Source organism: Vulpes vulpes, chromosome 2 (genome assembly GCF_048418805.1).
Source record: "Vulpes vulpes isolate BD-2025 chromosome 2, VulVul3, whole genome shotgun sequence".
In the NCBI taxonomy this organism is placed as follows: domain Eukaryota; kingdom Metazoa; phylum Chordata; class Mammalia; order Carnivora; family Canidae; genus Vulpes; species Vulpes vulpes.
In genome coordinates this window covers 54,520,599-54,533,571 of record NC_132781.1, presented here as the reverse complement: position 1 = coordinate 54,533,571, position 12,973 = coordinate 54,520,599, and the positions used below count along the sequence as shown (strand labels likewise).

Genomic DNA, 12,973 nt, shown 5'->3' with positions numbered 1-12,973 from the left:
TTTATTTTATTTTAAAGATTTTATTTATTTATTCATGAGAGACAGAGAGAGAGAGAGAGAGAGAGCGGCAGAGACACAGGCAGAGGGAGAAGCAGGCTCCATGCAGGGAGCCCAATGTGGGACTCGATCCCTGGACTCCAGGATCACTCCCTTGGCCGAAGGCAGGCGCTAAACCGCTGAGCCACCCAGGGATCTCCTCATGCTCGTTTTTTTAAATTTTTAAAAAATTTTATTTATTTATGATAGTCACACAAAGAGAGAGAGAGAGAGAGAGAGAGAGAGGCAGAGACACAGGCAGAGGGAGAAGCAGGCTCCATGCACTGGCAGCCCGACGTGGGATTCGATCCCGGGTCTCCAGGATCGCGCCCTGGGTCAAAGGCAGGCGCTAAACTGCTGCGCCACCCAGGGATCCCTCCTCATGCTCATTTAAAAAAAGCCCAACAGGGATCCCTGGGTGGCGCAGCGGTTTGGCACCTGCCTTTGGCCCAGGGTGCGATCCTGGAGACCCGGGATCGAATCCCACGTCGGGCTCCCGGTGCATGGAGCCTGCTTCTCCCTCTGCCTGTGTCTCTGCCTCTCTCTCTCTTTCTCTCTGTGTGTGACTATAATAAATAAATAATAAAAAAAAATAAAAATAAAAAAGCCCAACAAACACATGAAAGCAAAAAGAAAACTTGTCCCTCACTCCACCATGTTCACATTTTGGCGAACATCTGTCTGGTGGCTCCTCCACTTGTGGTTCTTTGTAAGTGTTATAAACATGCCCGTACTATTATTCTGTGTCCGCTCCACCCTGCCTGGCTCTTGGGTACCACTGATCTCTCAAAGCCTCAGTATTTCCATCTATAAGGTGGGTGTCCTACTAGATCATCCCTCTTAGAACCATGTGAGTTAGAGAAGTTGATCCCTATTAGAACAGATCCTGGCACATCCCATCTTCCCATTTCCATCAGTGCACATCAGTGTGTGCACACCGTGTCCCAAGTCCAGCTCAACCTCATGGCCCCAGAGAGTGCAGGATCTGTCCTGTGTCCCGATAGCAGTGGCAGGTCTAATGCACTATTCATCATTTAAGTCCAGGCACCGGGCCGATTGTGTTACATGCATTAGCTCACTGACTTCCCCAGAATAGGCCTAGGAGTGTGGGCTGTAGCTTCTCCCATTTCAGCAGTGACACCCAGGGTCATGGAGATTTGAATCTTTGGCTGCTTGACTCAACCTCCTGTCCTCATGCCTCTTTGCAAAGTAAGCAGATGCTGTAGTGTGTGTGCATCTCCTGGGACATGTTTGGTACTTGGTTGTGAGTTGGTCTGAGACATTGCGGGGTGTGCTGTTGTTGGATCTCTCCCAGATGTGCCCTAGTCTCTGAGGGGCATATTGTGGTGGGCAGGGGACACTTGCCTGGTTTTCTCTGTGGCTGCTGCTAAGAAATAGACCTCAGCCCTGCCTTGGCTTGTCCATCCATGGGCCTGTTCCTGTGGATCTAGTTCAAGTAAATCTTTGAGCGTCTCTCATGACCAGAACAGGCTGTGTTTCTCCCCACAGAGCCCCAAAGGCTTCCTGGAGAGTTATGAGGAGATGATGGGCTATGCCCTGCGGCCTGAGACCTGGGCCACCACTCGACTGGAATTGGAGGGCCGTGGGGTGAGTTGGTTTGTGCTGAGCTCCAGTGCCATGGGGTCCCTTGTACTAGAGGTCCTCGAGGAGGGAGGGGTACCTGCGCCAAGCTTTGCTTTGATTCTGAGGCCTGAGATGGGCCCATCGTGGCTGCCAGCCCTTGGTTCCTGCCCTGCTGCGGGCCCGGGCCATGGGGTAGATGGCCCCAGCTGTACCCCACTGCAGCCCAAAGATGTGCCCACTCACCTGTGTGTTCCCACCCAGGCCCCCACACACCTGTGCCTCTTTGGACTTGGTCTTCCCATCTGGACAGTGGGCCTGCAGCCTTCAGAGCATCCCTGCCTTCTCACAGGTGGTGTGCATGAGCTTCTTCGATATTGTGCTGGACTTCATACTCATGGACGCTTTCGAGGACTTGGAGAACCCCCCGTCCTCAGTGCTCGCTGTCCTGAGGAACCGCTGGCTGTCAGACAGCTTCAAGGAGACGGTAGGTGGCTGCCCTCCGGATCTAACACACACACACTTTGCCCCACGGCATTGGCTCAGACTCTGCTTTCCTCCATCCCCAGCTTTGGGCACCAAGCCTGGTTCCCCCACCTGTCAGGCAACAGCCACCCCTCCCCCGCGAGCTGTGCAGCCCCTGGACCCGGCACCTGCCCTGGAGTAACCTCCCCAGGGGACCCCGTTGTTCCCTGCGCCCATTCAGAACCTGCATTTTCCTTTTGCATCATGGTTCCCGTTAACTCTACTCAGATTTAATGCATCTTACTAAGCTAAAACATAGGAAAAAGAAAGGAATAGCAGAAGTTGAGTGCAAGACCCCGTGAAGCAGGCGTGACCCTGGGCTGGTCTTCAGGCAGTTTGCAGGCAGTGACTGTGGACCCCCACAATCTCTGAATGAGGTGAGGGTGCCAGGTCATGGCCATCTTACAGAGAAGGAAACTGAGGCCCAGAGATTAGTTCAGCGGCTAATGCCCTGCAGCAGGAGGGGTTAGAATCAAGGTTCACATGTAGGTGTGGCCGGTTCCAAATTGAAGGGAAGGAAGAGCAAAACTTAGGCACCAAGCCGCATCTTCCTGCTTGGGGTGGTGTGAGCTGGGGAACAGGTAGAGGCTGCAGGCCTGGCCCGTCACTCTGAAACCTGGGTGGGCTCCTGTCTTTGGTTTAGGCCCTGGCCACTGCTTGCTGGTCAGTCTTGAAAGCCAAGAGGAGACTGCTGATGGTGAGTGACCCCCTCGGGGCCCTGGAGCGTGGTGCGCCCCTCAGCTGACCGGTCGGCATGCACTGGCCCCTGGGCTGGGGGCAGGGTGGGGAGAGGTGGGATGGGCAGAGGAATGAGGCTGGCACGGGGAGGTCTCGCAGAGCCCCCAGCACCGTGAGCCGCAGCTCCGGCCCCCTGTCCTGCCATTCCGTCTCCCCCAGAGCAGGAGGACCTTAAAGGCACATGTAGGTCTGCTCCAACTCCTCCCAGCACAGCATAGGCCAGCACAACATAGGCCATCGGGAGATGTCGAAGGATACAGAGGGAAAGGGCATCCTTGAGGGAGGAGGGGCCTGTGCATAGGGGTGGTGGCTGGCTTGGTAGAGGCATCTGGGTGGGAGCAGGGGGCCCCCCCGGGAGCAGGCAGCGCAGCCCCCCTCCCACCCACAGGCTGCTGTTATCTGCGCTCCCAGGCGGCGACTGGCCGCTCTATCTGGGCTGCGATCCATTGCTCCCTTCTGCCAGCCAGGCTCTGCTGCCCGGCTGATACCTGCTGCCACTGCCAAGTACTCTGGGCACTTCCTTTGCTGAGCCCACCCTGCCCCCTCTCCATGCAGTCCTTACAGCAGCCTCGAGTTTACCCCCATTCTGCAGAAAGCCCCCATCGCTTCCCTGGGGTCACCCAACAAGCAGGCGACTGAGCCAGGCCTCCCTGCAAAGCCCCACTCTCTTGCTAGGCCCCCAGGGCCCGGCACTTGCCCCTGCCCCCGACCCTGCCCTCAGCCTCGCCACCTTTGCAGGTGCCGGATGGCTTCATCTCCCATTTCTACTCCGTATCGGAGCACGTTAGCCCTGTCCTAGCCTTTGGCTTCCTTGGACCCAAGCCCCAGCTCTCTGAAGTCTGTGCTTTCTTCAAGGTAAACTGAGTGCGCGGCCTGCCTGGGCTGTTCCCCAAGAGGGGGTGCACAGGGGTGCCTGGAGGGAGCCTGGACCACAGGGGTCCGGAGGAAGCACTGGGGAGGGCAGGGCGGGAGCCTGTGCACAGGTCAGGGCTCCGGTAGCTGGGGGGGGGGGGGGGGGGGGGGGGGCTTTGGGTGGTCTGGAGGGCGTCAGTGCAGAGGACTGGGGCGGAGAGCCAAAGCTGGGGCCTGATGCCAGCCCTGCCCCCAGCACCAGATCGTGCAGTACCTGAGGGACATGTTTGACCTGGACAACGTGCGCTACACCTCCGTGCCGGCACTGGCGGACGACATCCTACAGCTGTCCCGGCGCCGCAGCGAAATCCTGCTTGGCTACTTGGGGGTGCCAGCGGCCAACAGCATGGGCCTGAACGGGGTGCTGCCCCGAGAGAACGGGCCTCTGGAGGAGCTGCAGTAGCGGTGGGCACAGGCTCAGGGAGAGGTGCTGCCTGGGCCTTGTCCACGTGGATAATGGCCATAAGAAGGCCGCCTCCTCCCCTCCTTTGGGTTAGCTTGGAAGGGCTCGGGGATCTGTGGCCATCGGCAGCGGCAGAGCCTGGGCCTTTGTGGCCAAGCGTGTTTGCCCCTGACCTTGTCCCTCCTCACCATTTCGGAATCCCCACAGACTGCCTTGGAGAGGGTTGGAGGCCCTGGGAGCCCGCCTGACTGTCCTCTGCTATCCCCAGGGGAAGCAGCGGTCAGACCAGTGACCTGTGGGGCCAGAGGGAGAGGAAGGTGGTGGGAGAGGGGATGGTATTGTGAGGAGAGGTGGACAGGCAGAGCCGGGAAGCACTGAATGTGGGACCCCAACACCCCAAGGCTGCTGACAACAGGGGCGGGGACAGGAGACGAGACAGAGAAGCTGGGGGAGGCTGGGCTCTGTGGTAAAGGCCACAGGTGGCCTGAGCTAGAAGGAAAACCCAGGCTAGGTGGTCCCTGGCTACCACCGCCCTAGAGAGCTTGCAGCTCCAGTGAGGGAGGGTGGTGTCACAGAGCACCTGGGGAGCACCTCGGTGGGGTGGCAGGCCTGGACTATCCAAGGGTGGAATAGAGGCGGGTCTGCTTTCTGTGTGCTCACATCTGGGCAGGGTCTGGGCCCTTGGCAGACCCAAGCATGAAACCAGAATTCCTCTGACATCCCCTCGTTCTGCCAGAGGCTGTCATTTCTCTTTCCCCTTTGCCACCAAAGATGGAGGAGGAGGGGCTGGTCCTCCCACCCCACCCACCTGCCTCTGTGAGCCTGAACCCCCTGGGTGGTGCTAGGGCTGAGCTGGAGGCTCTGACCAGGGCTCATCTCAGGCTGGTCGCCTTGTGCTGTCGTTGGTGGCGGGCCCAGGGACCACATCGGGGAGGTCAGAGGACCCACAGGGTTGGACCGAATCCCCTGCCCTCATTAGGACAAGAACCTTTGCCGGGCTCTTTGCCTTTGGCTCGACGCACAAATGCTCTAGCTGTGTAGCAGCTGGTCCTACAGTCGTCCCCACATTGTCCCCACATCTGGAGGGTGCCGTCAGCCCTGCAGACTCACTTCTTTCACAGTGTTTTCACTGGAGGTGGGATGTTTTATTTATTGCCTTAACACTTTATTTTGAGGTTTGGCTCCTTTTAGGCCAAGAAGCCTCCCAGAGAAACTGAGTCCTCCTTGGTCTCCGTACTTCAGACGACTGGCTCCTCAGATCAGGGCCCTTCTCCCCTGAATGGCTAAGGGGTCCCAGGAGAGAAAGAGAAGCAGCAGAGAAGGGTGGTGTGGGCCTGGCCCACCAGCTCTGAGCCCACCCCCCTGCCTGCATGCTCCCACCTACTCCCCAGACTGGAGGACCCTGTGTCCTCCACACTCTCTGACCTTGGTGCCCAGGAAGGAGCAGCCTTCTGGGTGGGAAGGCCTGGGGTGGCCCTCCTCCCCTTTAGTCCCACATTCCATTCATTTGCACTTACCCTATGCTGTGAATGTCATCTTGGGCCTGGGCCCTCAGCCACTCTGATTTGCTCCTGAATCGCTCAGAGTGGCATTTTCATTTTGTCTTTGTTTACACGTCCATGCACTGCCTCAGGCACTTGGATTTGTTGCAGCTTCCACCTTTTTATGGTAGAGTGTGTGTGCATCAACTTCCAAATAAATGATTTAAACATTGTCCTTCCACATGGCCATGCTGGTGGGTACATGTGTGGCCATTTGCTTCCTGGGCCATCACTGGGGACTTGCTCTTTGGGGTGTGGTGGGTGGAGTTTCCAGGAGGGCAAAGGTTGAGGGAAACCTGGTGGGGGCCTAGAGCCCCTTTGGGGCCACTTGGCAGCCTGGCAGGGTCAATGGGTCCCAATGTAGGTTTCCCCCCAGGATGGGGGGTGAAGTGGGGGAGTGGTCAACGCAGTGCTTAAGGGCACAGATCGGGGGGGTGGGGGGCAGCCTGGGTGTGGATCCAGCTCAGGCAGCATCTAGGTAAGACCGCTTCTTACCTCAGTGTCCACATCTGTGAGACCCAGGGTTGAGCCAGCTCTGGGGGCGGGGTGCAGACTCAGGTTCAGTCACTGTAGCGGCTCAGCCTGGGAGATCCGGGGCAAAAGGCTGGGATGAGTAGGAAAGGACCAGATCAAAGCTGGCCACACCTGGAAATGTTTTCACAGGCAGTCAGATTTTGGGAGTTTTTTTTAGAAAGGTACTCAAAAAAACCCTTCTTTTGAAAATTGAATTTAAGGGGATCCCCAGGTGGCTCAGCGGTTTAGCCCCTGCCTTTGGCCCAGGGCACGATCCTGGAGTCCTGGGATTGAATCCCACGTCGGGCTCCTGGCATGGAGCCTGCTTCTCCCTCCTCCTGTGTGTCTCTGCCTCTCTCTCTCTCTCTCTCTCTCTATCATAAATAAATAAATCTTTAAAAAAAAAAAGAAAATTGAATTTAAAAAATTTGTTTTAAAGACTTCATTTAAGGCGCAGCTGGGTGGCTCAGCGGTATAGCGCCGCCTTCAGCCCAGGGTGTGATCCTGGAGACTCAGGATCGAGTCTGACGACGGGCTCCCTGCATGGAGCCTGCTTCTCCCCCTGCCTGTCTCTGCCTCTCTCTGTGTGTCTCTCATGAATAAATAAATAAAATCTTCCCCCAAAAATGTATTTATTTGAGAAGGAGCACAAGATGGGGGTCAGAGGGAGAAGCAGACTCCCGCGGAGCACATGGGGCTCTGTCCTGGGACGCCGGGATCATGACCTGAGCAGAAGGCAGACGTTTAGTCAGCTGAGCCATCCACATGCCCCTGAAAATTTTAAATGTACAGCAAAATTAAAAGGAAAACCCTAGAGAGGACGCCCATCAAACCAACACCTTGAGTCATTAATGTACATTTTGCCAAATTTACTTCTTATAAATGTTTCTTAGGTAAAATATTTCAGAGTGTCAGACATGTACTCCCTTCACCCCCAAACACTTGAACAGGCAGATCTTAAGGTAGCTTTCTGACAGAACCACAACGCCATAATCATGCCGAGGGAAGAATTACTGGTTACTGTAGTATCTGCTTGGAATCTGAAAAACATCTTCTGATCAACTGGAGGTAGCTTTCAGTTCCACCTGAAGAGGACAAATGCTTTTATTGTTCTCTTTTTGATCTTACCTCCAATGCTGGCAGATAAGTTTTCATTCAACAGTTATATTAAGCCATAAAGTACACTTGCTTTAACAATCTTTTATTTTTATTTTTTTTATATTTAAAAACAGTTTTCTTAAGTAGGCTCCACACCCCGCATGGACTCTAACACGGGGCTCGAACTCATGACCCTGAGATCAAGACCTGAGCTGAGATCAAGAGTCAGACATTTGGGATCCCTGGGTGGCACAGCGGTTTAGCGCCTGCCTTTGGCCGAGGGCGCGATCCTGGAGACCCAGGATCGAATCCCACATAGGGCTCCCGGTGCATGGAGCCTGCTTCTCCCTCTGCCTGTGTCTCTGTCTCTCTCTCTCTCTCTCTCTCTCTCTGTGTGACTATCATAAATAAATAAAAATTTAAAAAAACTATTCTTTAAAAATAAAAGTCAGACATTCAACTGCCTGAGCCACCCAGGCACCCCAACTTTGATGATTTTTTTAAAAATTTATTTTATGATAGTCACAGAGAGAGAGAGAATGGCAGAGACATAGGCAGAGGGAGAAGCAGGCTCCACGCACCAGGAGCCCGACGTGGGATTCGATCCCGGGTCTCCAGGATCGCGCCCTGGGCCAAAGGCAGGCGCCAAACCGCTGCGCCACCCAGGGATCCCTGATGATTTTTTTTTAAAGTAAATTTACAGAGGTGGGCAACTGTAAGCACAGTATCATTTTAGAAAGAGTCTCATCACCCTAAAAAGACCCCATGTGCCCATTTCCAGTAAATTCCCCAGCCCCCAGGGCCTCATTTATTTTCTCTCTCAACCTACCTTTTCTGGACATCTCCTATAAATGGAATCATAAATATGTGGTCTTTTGTGCTTAGCTTCTTTATATAGAAAAATATTTTTTAAAGATTTTATTTATTCATGAGAGACACAGAGAGAAGGCAGAGACATAGGCAGAGGGAGAAGCAGGCTCCTCAAAGGGAGCCAGATGTGGGACTCAATCCTGGAACTCTGGGATCATGCCCTGAGCTGGAGGCAGATGCTCAACCGCTGAGCCTCCCAGGTACCCCTAGAAAAGTATTTTTGAGATCACATCCATTTTACGGCATGTCTTGGTATTTTATTTTCCAGTTGCTGAATTGCATTCTGCAGTGAGTTTTCCGCCTTCTTTTTTGAACACCAGAATGGATTCACTCATTTTGATTTATTTGATAATTTACAGTTGCTTGCAGTCATTCTGATGCTCAAACGGTCACAAAATTGACCAGCGGGAGGCCCTTTGAGCTGGCTCCTAGGTCTTTTTGACACCCCCCCCCCCCCGCCCCCGTGGTCCCAGCCCCAGTCAGTTTTTGGGCACTTCCTTCCCAGTGTAAGATGTCCCAGGAAGCTCAGAATCCCAGAGGCCAGAGGTGGGAAGGCCGAGGGGAATCCTGGCCCATTCTGTGGCAGACGGTGGACTGTCAGAATCATGGCCCCCACAAACCATGCCTCTTGGAATCTGTGTCCTTGTATGGGCCTCGCCCATATCAGCTCTGGGCTTGGCTGCATGATCTGCTTTGGCCAGTGGGACAAGAGTAACGTGATGCAAGCAGAGGCTTGAGCCCTGTAGCTTTGGGACTTCCCTCTTGGAACGTAGCTGCTGCCATGAAGGAAACGGGTCCGTGGCTTGGGAGGCCATATGGAGGAGAGCGTGGGCACCCTGACCAACAGCCCTAGCTAACTTTCAGACTTGGAGGAGACTGCTTGGACCATACAGGCCCAGAGTGACCCAGAAGAACTACCCAGCTAAATTTGCCAACCTTGAGCCATAAAATGGTGATGGTTTTAAGGCACTACGTTTGGGTTGGCTTGTTACACAGCAGTAGCTGATTCCAACCCCCTTGTTGATCAAAGGGGAGGGGTGACTCACCTGCAGTGAGTCCATGGCAGCCCAGGTCTCTTGAACCCATCCTGACATCCATATCTACACCTTCTGTTCACCTCAGAGTCCTCTGTATTTACATCATGTCATGATGAGCCTCAGGGCTTCTATTACATGAGATCCATCCTCACACAGCCTGAGGAGAGTTGTGGAGGGTCAGATCTTAAAGTCCTTTCTGGTTCACACCAAGTGCTCAATAAACAGTAGTTTGAATTACAATATAAATAGCTCCTAGGATGTTCCTACAAATGTGACAGAACATTAATTTGTTCACCAAGGATCTATTGTGCACCTGCTGTGTACCAAGCACTGCTCCAGGCACAGCACCAGCAGTGGCAGTGTGAGAGCTGCCTGTGTAGCTCTTCTCCACTCTGTTCAGGAACATTACAATGGTAGCTTGAAAGGGGCCACAGGAGAGAGAATTTCCACCACGGAAATAAAAAAATGCCACCAGCACAAGGGATGAGCCAGACAATTTGTCTTGAGGACTTGACACCATGGTGCTTATAACTCCAGACCCTGGCTTCTAGAATCTTCTAGGAGATAGACAATAAATGGCTCTTCTCAGAGGGTTTTTTTTTTTAAGATTTTATTTATTAATGAGAGGGGCCGAGACATAGGCAGAGGGAGAAGCAGGCTCCCTGTGGGGAGCCTAATGTGGGACTCGATCCCAGGACCCCAGGATCATGACACGAGCCAAAGGCAGATGCTCAACCACTGAGCCACCCAGGCACCCTCTCCCAGAGATTTTGTTATCTTTTGTTTTTAAAATTTTATTATTTATTCATGACACACACACACACACACACACACACACACACACAGGCAGAGACACAGGCAGAGGGAGAAGCAGACTCCATGCAGGGAGCCTGACGTGGGACTCGATCCCAGGTCTCCAGGATCAGGCTCTGGGCTGAAGGCAGCGCTAAACCGCTGAGCCACCCGAGCTGCCCTCTTCCAGAGATTTCGAAACCAAAATGTCACTTCTAGTTTGACGCCATTTTTTTTTTTTTAATTTTAGTTATCTCTACACCACACGTAGGGCTTGAACTCATGACCCCAAGATCAAGAGTCACATGCTCTACCAACTAAGCCAGCCGGGTGCCTCAAGACAATTTGTGTTTCTAACCTGGCATCTAAAGGGGCAGCCCTGGTGGCTCAGCGGTTTAGCACCGCCTTCAGCCCAGGGCCTGATCCTGGAGACCCAGGATCGAGTCCGACTATGGGCTCCCTGCATGGAGCCTGCTTCTCCCTCTGCCTGTGTCTCTGCCTATCTCTGTGTGTGTGTGTGTATGTGTGTCTCATGAATAAATAAAATCTTAAAAAAAATAAACTGGCATCTTCAGGATGCCATAGCCTCCACTGAAATGAGTTCCTTGAGGGTGGCACACCACTGGTCACGTTCGCTCTTCAGCCCTGACTCCCCTTCCTGGGCCTGCACTACCTGGGAACTCAGTTTCAAAAGTGAACGAATGAATCTCATGTAAAGGGCAGCAGCACACATGTTTTGGGGAAACAGGCCCAGAGACAGGGAGTTTCCTAAAGGACTCTGAGCACAAACGAGTCCAGGTGAGGGCTGCCCTGTCTGTGAACTCCCCACTGGAGGAAAGGCCACAGTGAGTAAAAGGCCAGCCTTGCCTGGCACAGCTGGGGGCTCTGGAAAAGCCTGGAGCTCAGGACTTATCCCAGGACTCCTTGGGGCAAGTGGGAAGAGGAAGGCAGCAGTTGGGCTCACGGGATGCAGGCTGGCTCAGAACCTGCACCTGCCCATCAGGCAGACTTGGATTTGAATCCTGCCTCCGCCACACACTAGCCCAGTGGCCTGGCAAATGGGGGTGGGGGGACAGTCAAGAGCCTCACTGTCCTCAGATATAAACTGAAAGCATTCAGGGCTGCCTTGCAGGGTGTAGTGATTGATGATAGTGCAAGTGACTAAGACTGGAGCACTTCCTAGTTTGCTCAGAGCGATACCAGGGAACTTCTGGTCTACCTCTCAGCTCAGGGAGGCAGATGGCTCCCATAGCCTCCTGGGGGTCTCCTTGCAGCGTGCACATCTGCAGTCCCCAGCCCCTCATTCACTTGGCAGTTTGGACCTGTCATCTCTGCCACCTCTGGGACCCTGCCATGATTCCAGGCACATCTCCATCAGAAACGGCCTAACTGGTACACCCAAGGTATGCGCGAGGGTGTTCTGAGCAGCACTCTTCATAACCCCCAAACTCTAGAGACACCCCAAATGTCCATCGAGAGTCGAATGGAAAATAAAGTGCAGGGTGTGATGTCTTCACACCATGGAATGCTGCACAGTGAGAGTGAACAAATGAGAACAAGGGGCCACAGCATGGATAAATCTCGTAAACCAATGCTTGTGGAAGAAGCTCCATTCAATAAAGTACCTATGGTAGGATTCTGCTTACAGAAAGTATGAAATTCAGACCAATCCAATGGATGGTGTTAGAAATTGGGATGGTGGTCACCCTGGGGTGACTCAGGGTATGGGGCTCCTGGGCCCCTGGTTCTTGGTCTGAGGGCTGCTTACACAGATGTGTTTAGTTTGTGAAACTTCATCAAGTTGTATACATCTGATTTCTGGAATTTCCTATGTGAATGTTATTTCTTATTTTATTTGTTTAATAAGTAAAGCCCTGGGTGCTTAGGTGGCTTGGTCAGTTAAGTGTCTGCCTTTGGCTCAGGTCATGATCCCAGAGTCCTGGAATTGAGCCCCATGTTGGGGCTCAGAAGGGAGCCTGCCTTTCCCTCTCCCTCTGCCCCTCTCCCCTGCTTGTGCTCATTCTCTTTCTCTCTCTCTGTCAAATAAATAAATAAATAAATAAAATCTTACCCTCCCTTCAGAGCTCTGCTCTGTCCCCACCACTGCTGGTGACCCTCAAAGTTTGGGGTGGATAGGCCTCTGCCAGCCCCCTTCCCCAGCAGCTGTCCCCTCCTTCTCTCTTGCCCTTTCCACTCAGCCACACAGGACACTTGCTTATGCTGTTCCCTTTGTCAGGAAAATGCCAGTCTGGATAACACCCTCTCGTTTTTTTTTTTTTTTTTTTTTTTTTTTTTTTAAGGTTTTATTTATTTATTCATGAGAGACACAGAGAGGGAGAAGCAGGCTCCATGCAGGGAGCCTGACGTGGGACTCCATCCTGGGACTGCAGGATCATGCCCTGGACTGAAGGTGGCGCTAAACCGCTGAGCCACCCAGGAGTCCCTCACCCTCTCATTTTATAGTTCCTTGTCCCTGTCTCTTCCTCCAGAACACTCTCCCTGGGGTGAGAGGACTCTGGAGTCAGGCCTGGGTTTCAGGGCTCTGCATCTCTAGGCCTATTTGCTCATCAGTAAAATGGTTGCCAACCAAGGAGGGGCAAAGCAGACCGGGTCAGGATGGCTGCCCTGTGCCAGGGAATTATTCTGGGAAACTCACAGCCCACTCCTCACACCTCCTGCTTCTCACAGGCTAATAATGGCAGTGCCTGAGGGAGCTGAGGGCAGGTGACAATGAGATGGGGTCAGCTGATCCAGACAAGTCCAGGCTGGGCTGGGTGATAGCTGAGTACAGTTGGGAGGGCCTGGGGCCCTCCTGGCTTGCTGGTGGGTTGAGTCACCACCATCTGTACTGCCCCCCACACCCCCGCCCCGACTCCTCAGCTCAAGCCATGGTTGTGGCTCCCATGGTTGTGGCAGAGTGAGCATCT

General features: G+C 53.6%; 1 protein-coding gene across 2 annotated transcripts in view; it reads left to right on the top strand.

The window, feature by feature from the left end:
- MIGA2 (mitoguardin 2) overlaps positions 1-5,917 on the top strand; it is a 28,568-nt gene extending 22,651 nt beyond the window's left edge. For both annotated transcript variants that reach the window (XM_026009482.2, XM_026009483.2), the window contains exons 12-16: positions 1,546-1,644; positions 1,970-2,104; positions 2,786-2,839; positions 3,619-3,735; positions 3,989-5,917. In XM_026009482.2, coding sequence (XP_025865267.1) covers positions 1,546-1,644; positions 1,970-2,104; positions 2,786-2,839; positions 3,619-3,735; positions 3,989-4,195 — 612 coding nt within the window. In that variant the 3' untranslated portion in view covers positions 4,196-5,917. The remainder of the gene's footprint in view (positions 1-1,545; positions 1,645-1,969; positions 2,105-2,785; positions 2,840-3,618; positions 3,736-3,988) is intronic.
- The last annotated feature ends 7,056 nt before the right edge of the window (positions 5,918-12,973 follow it).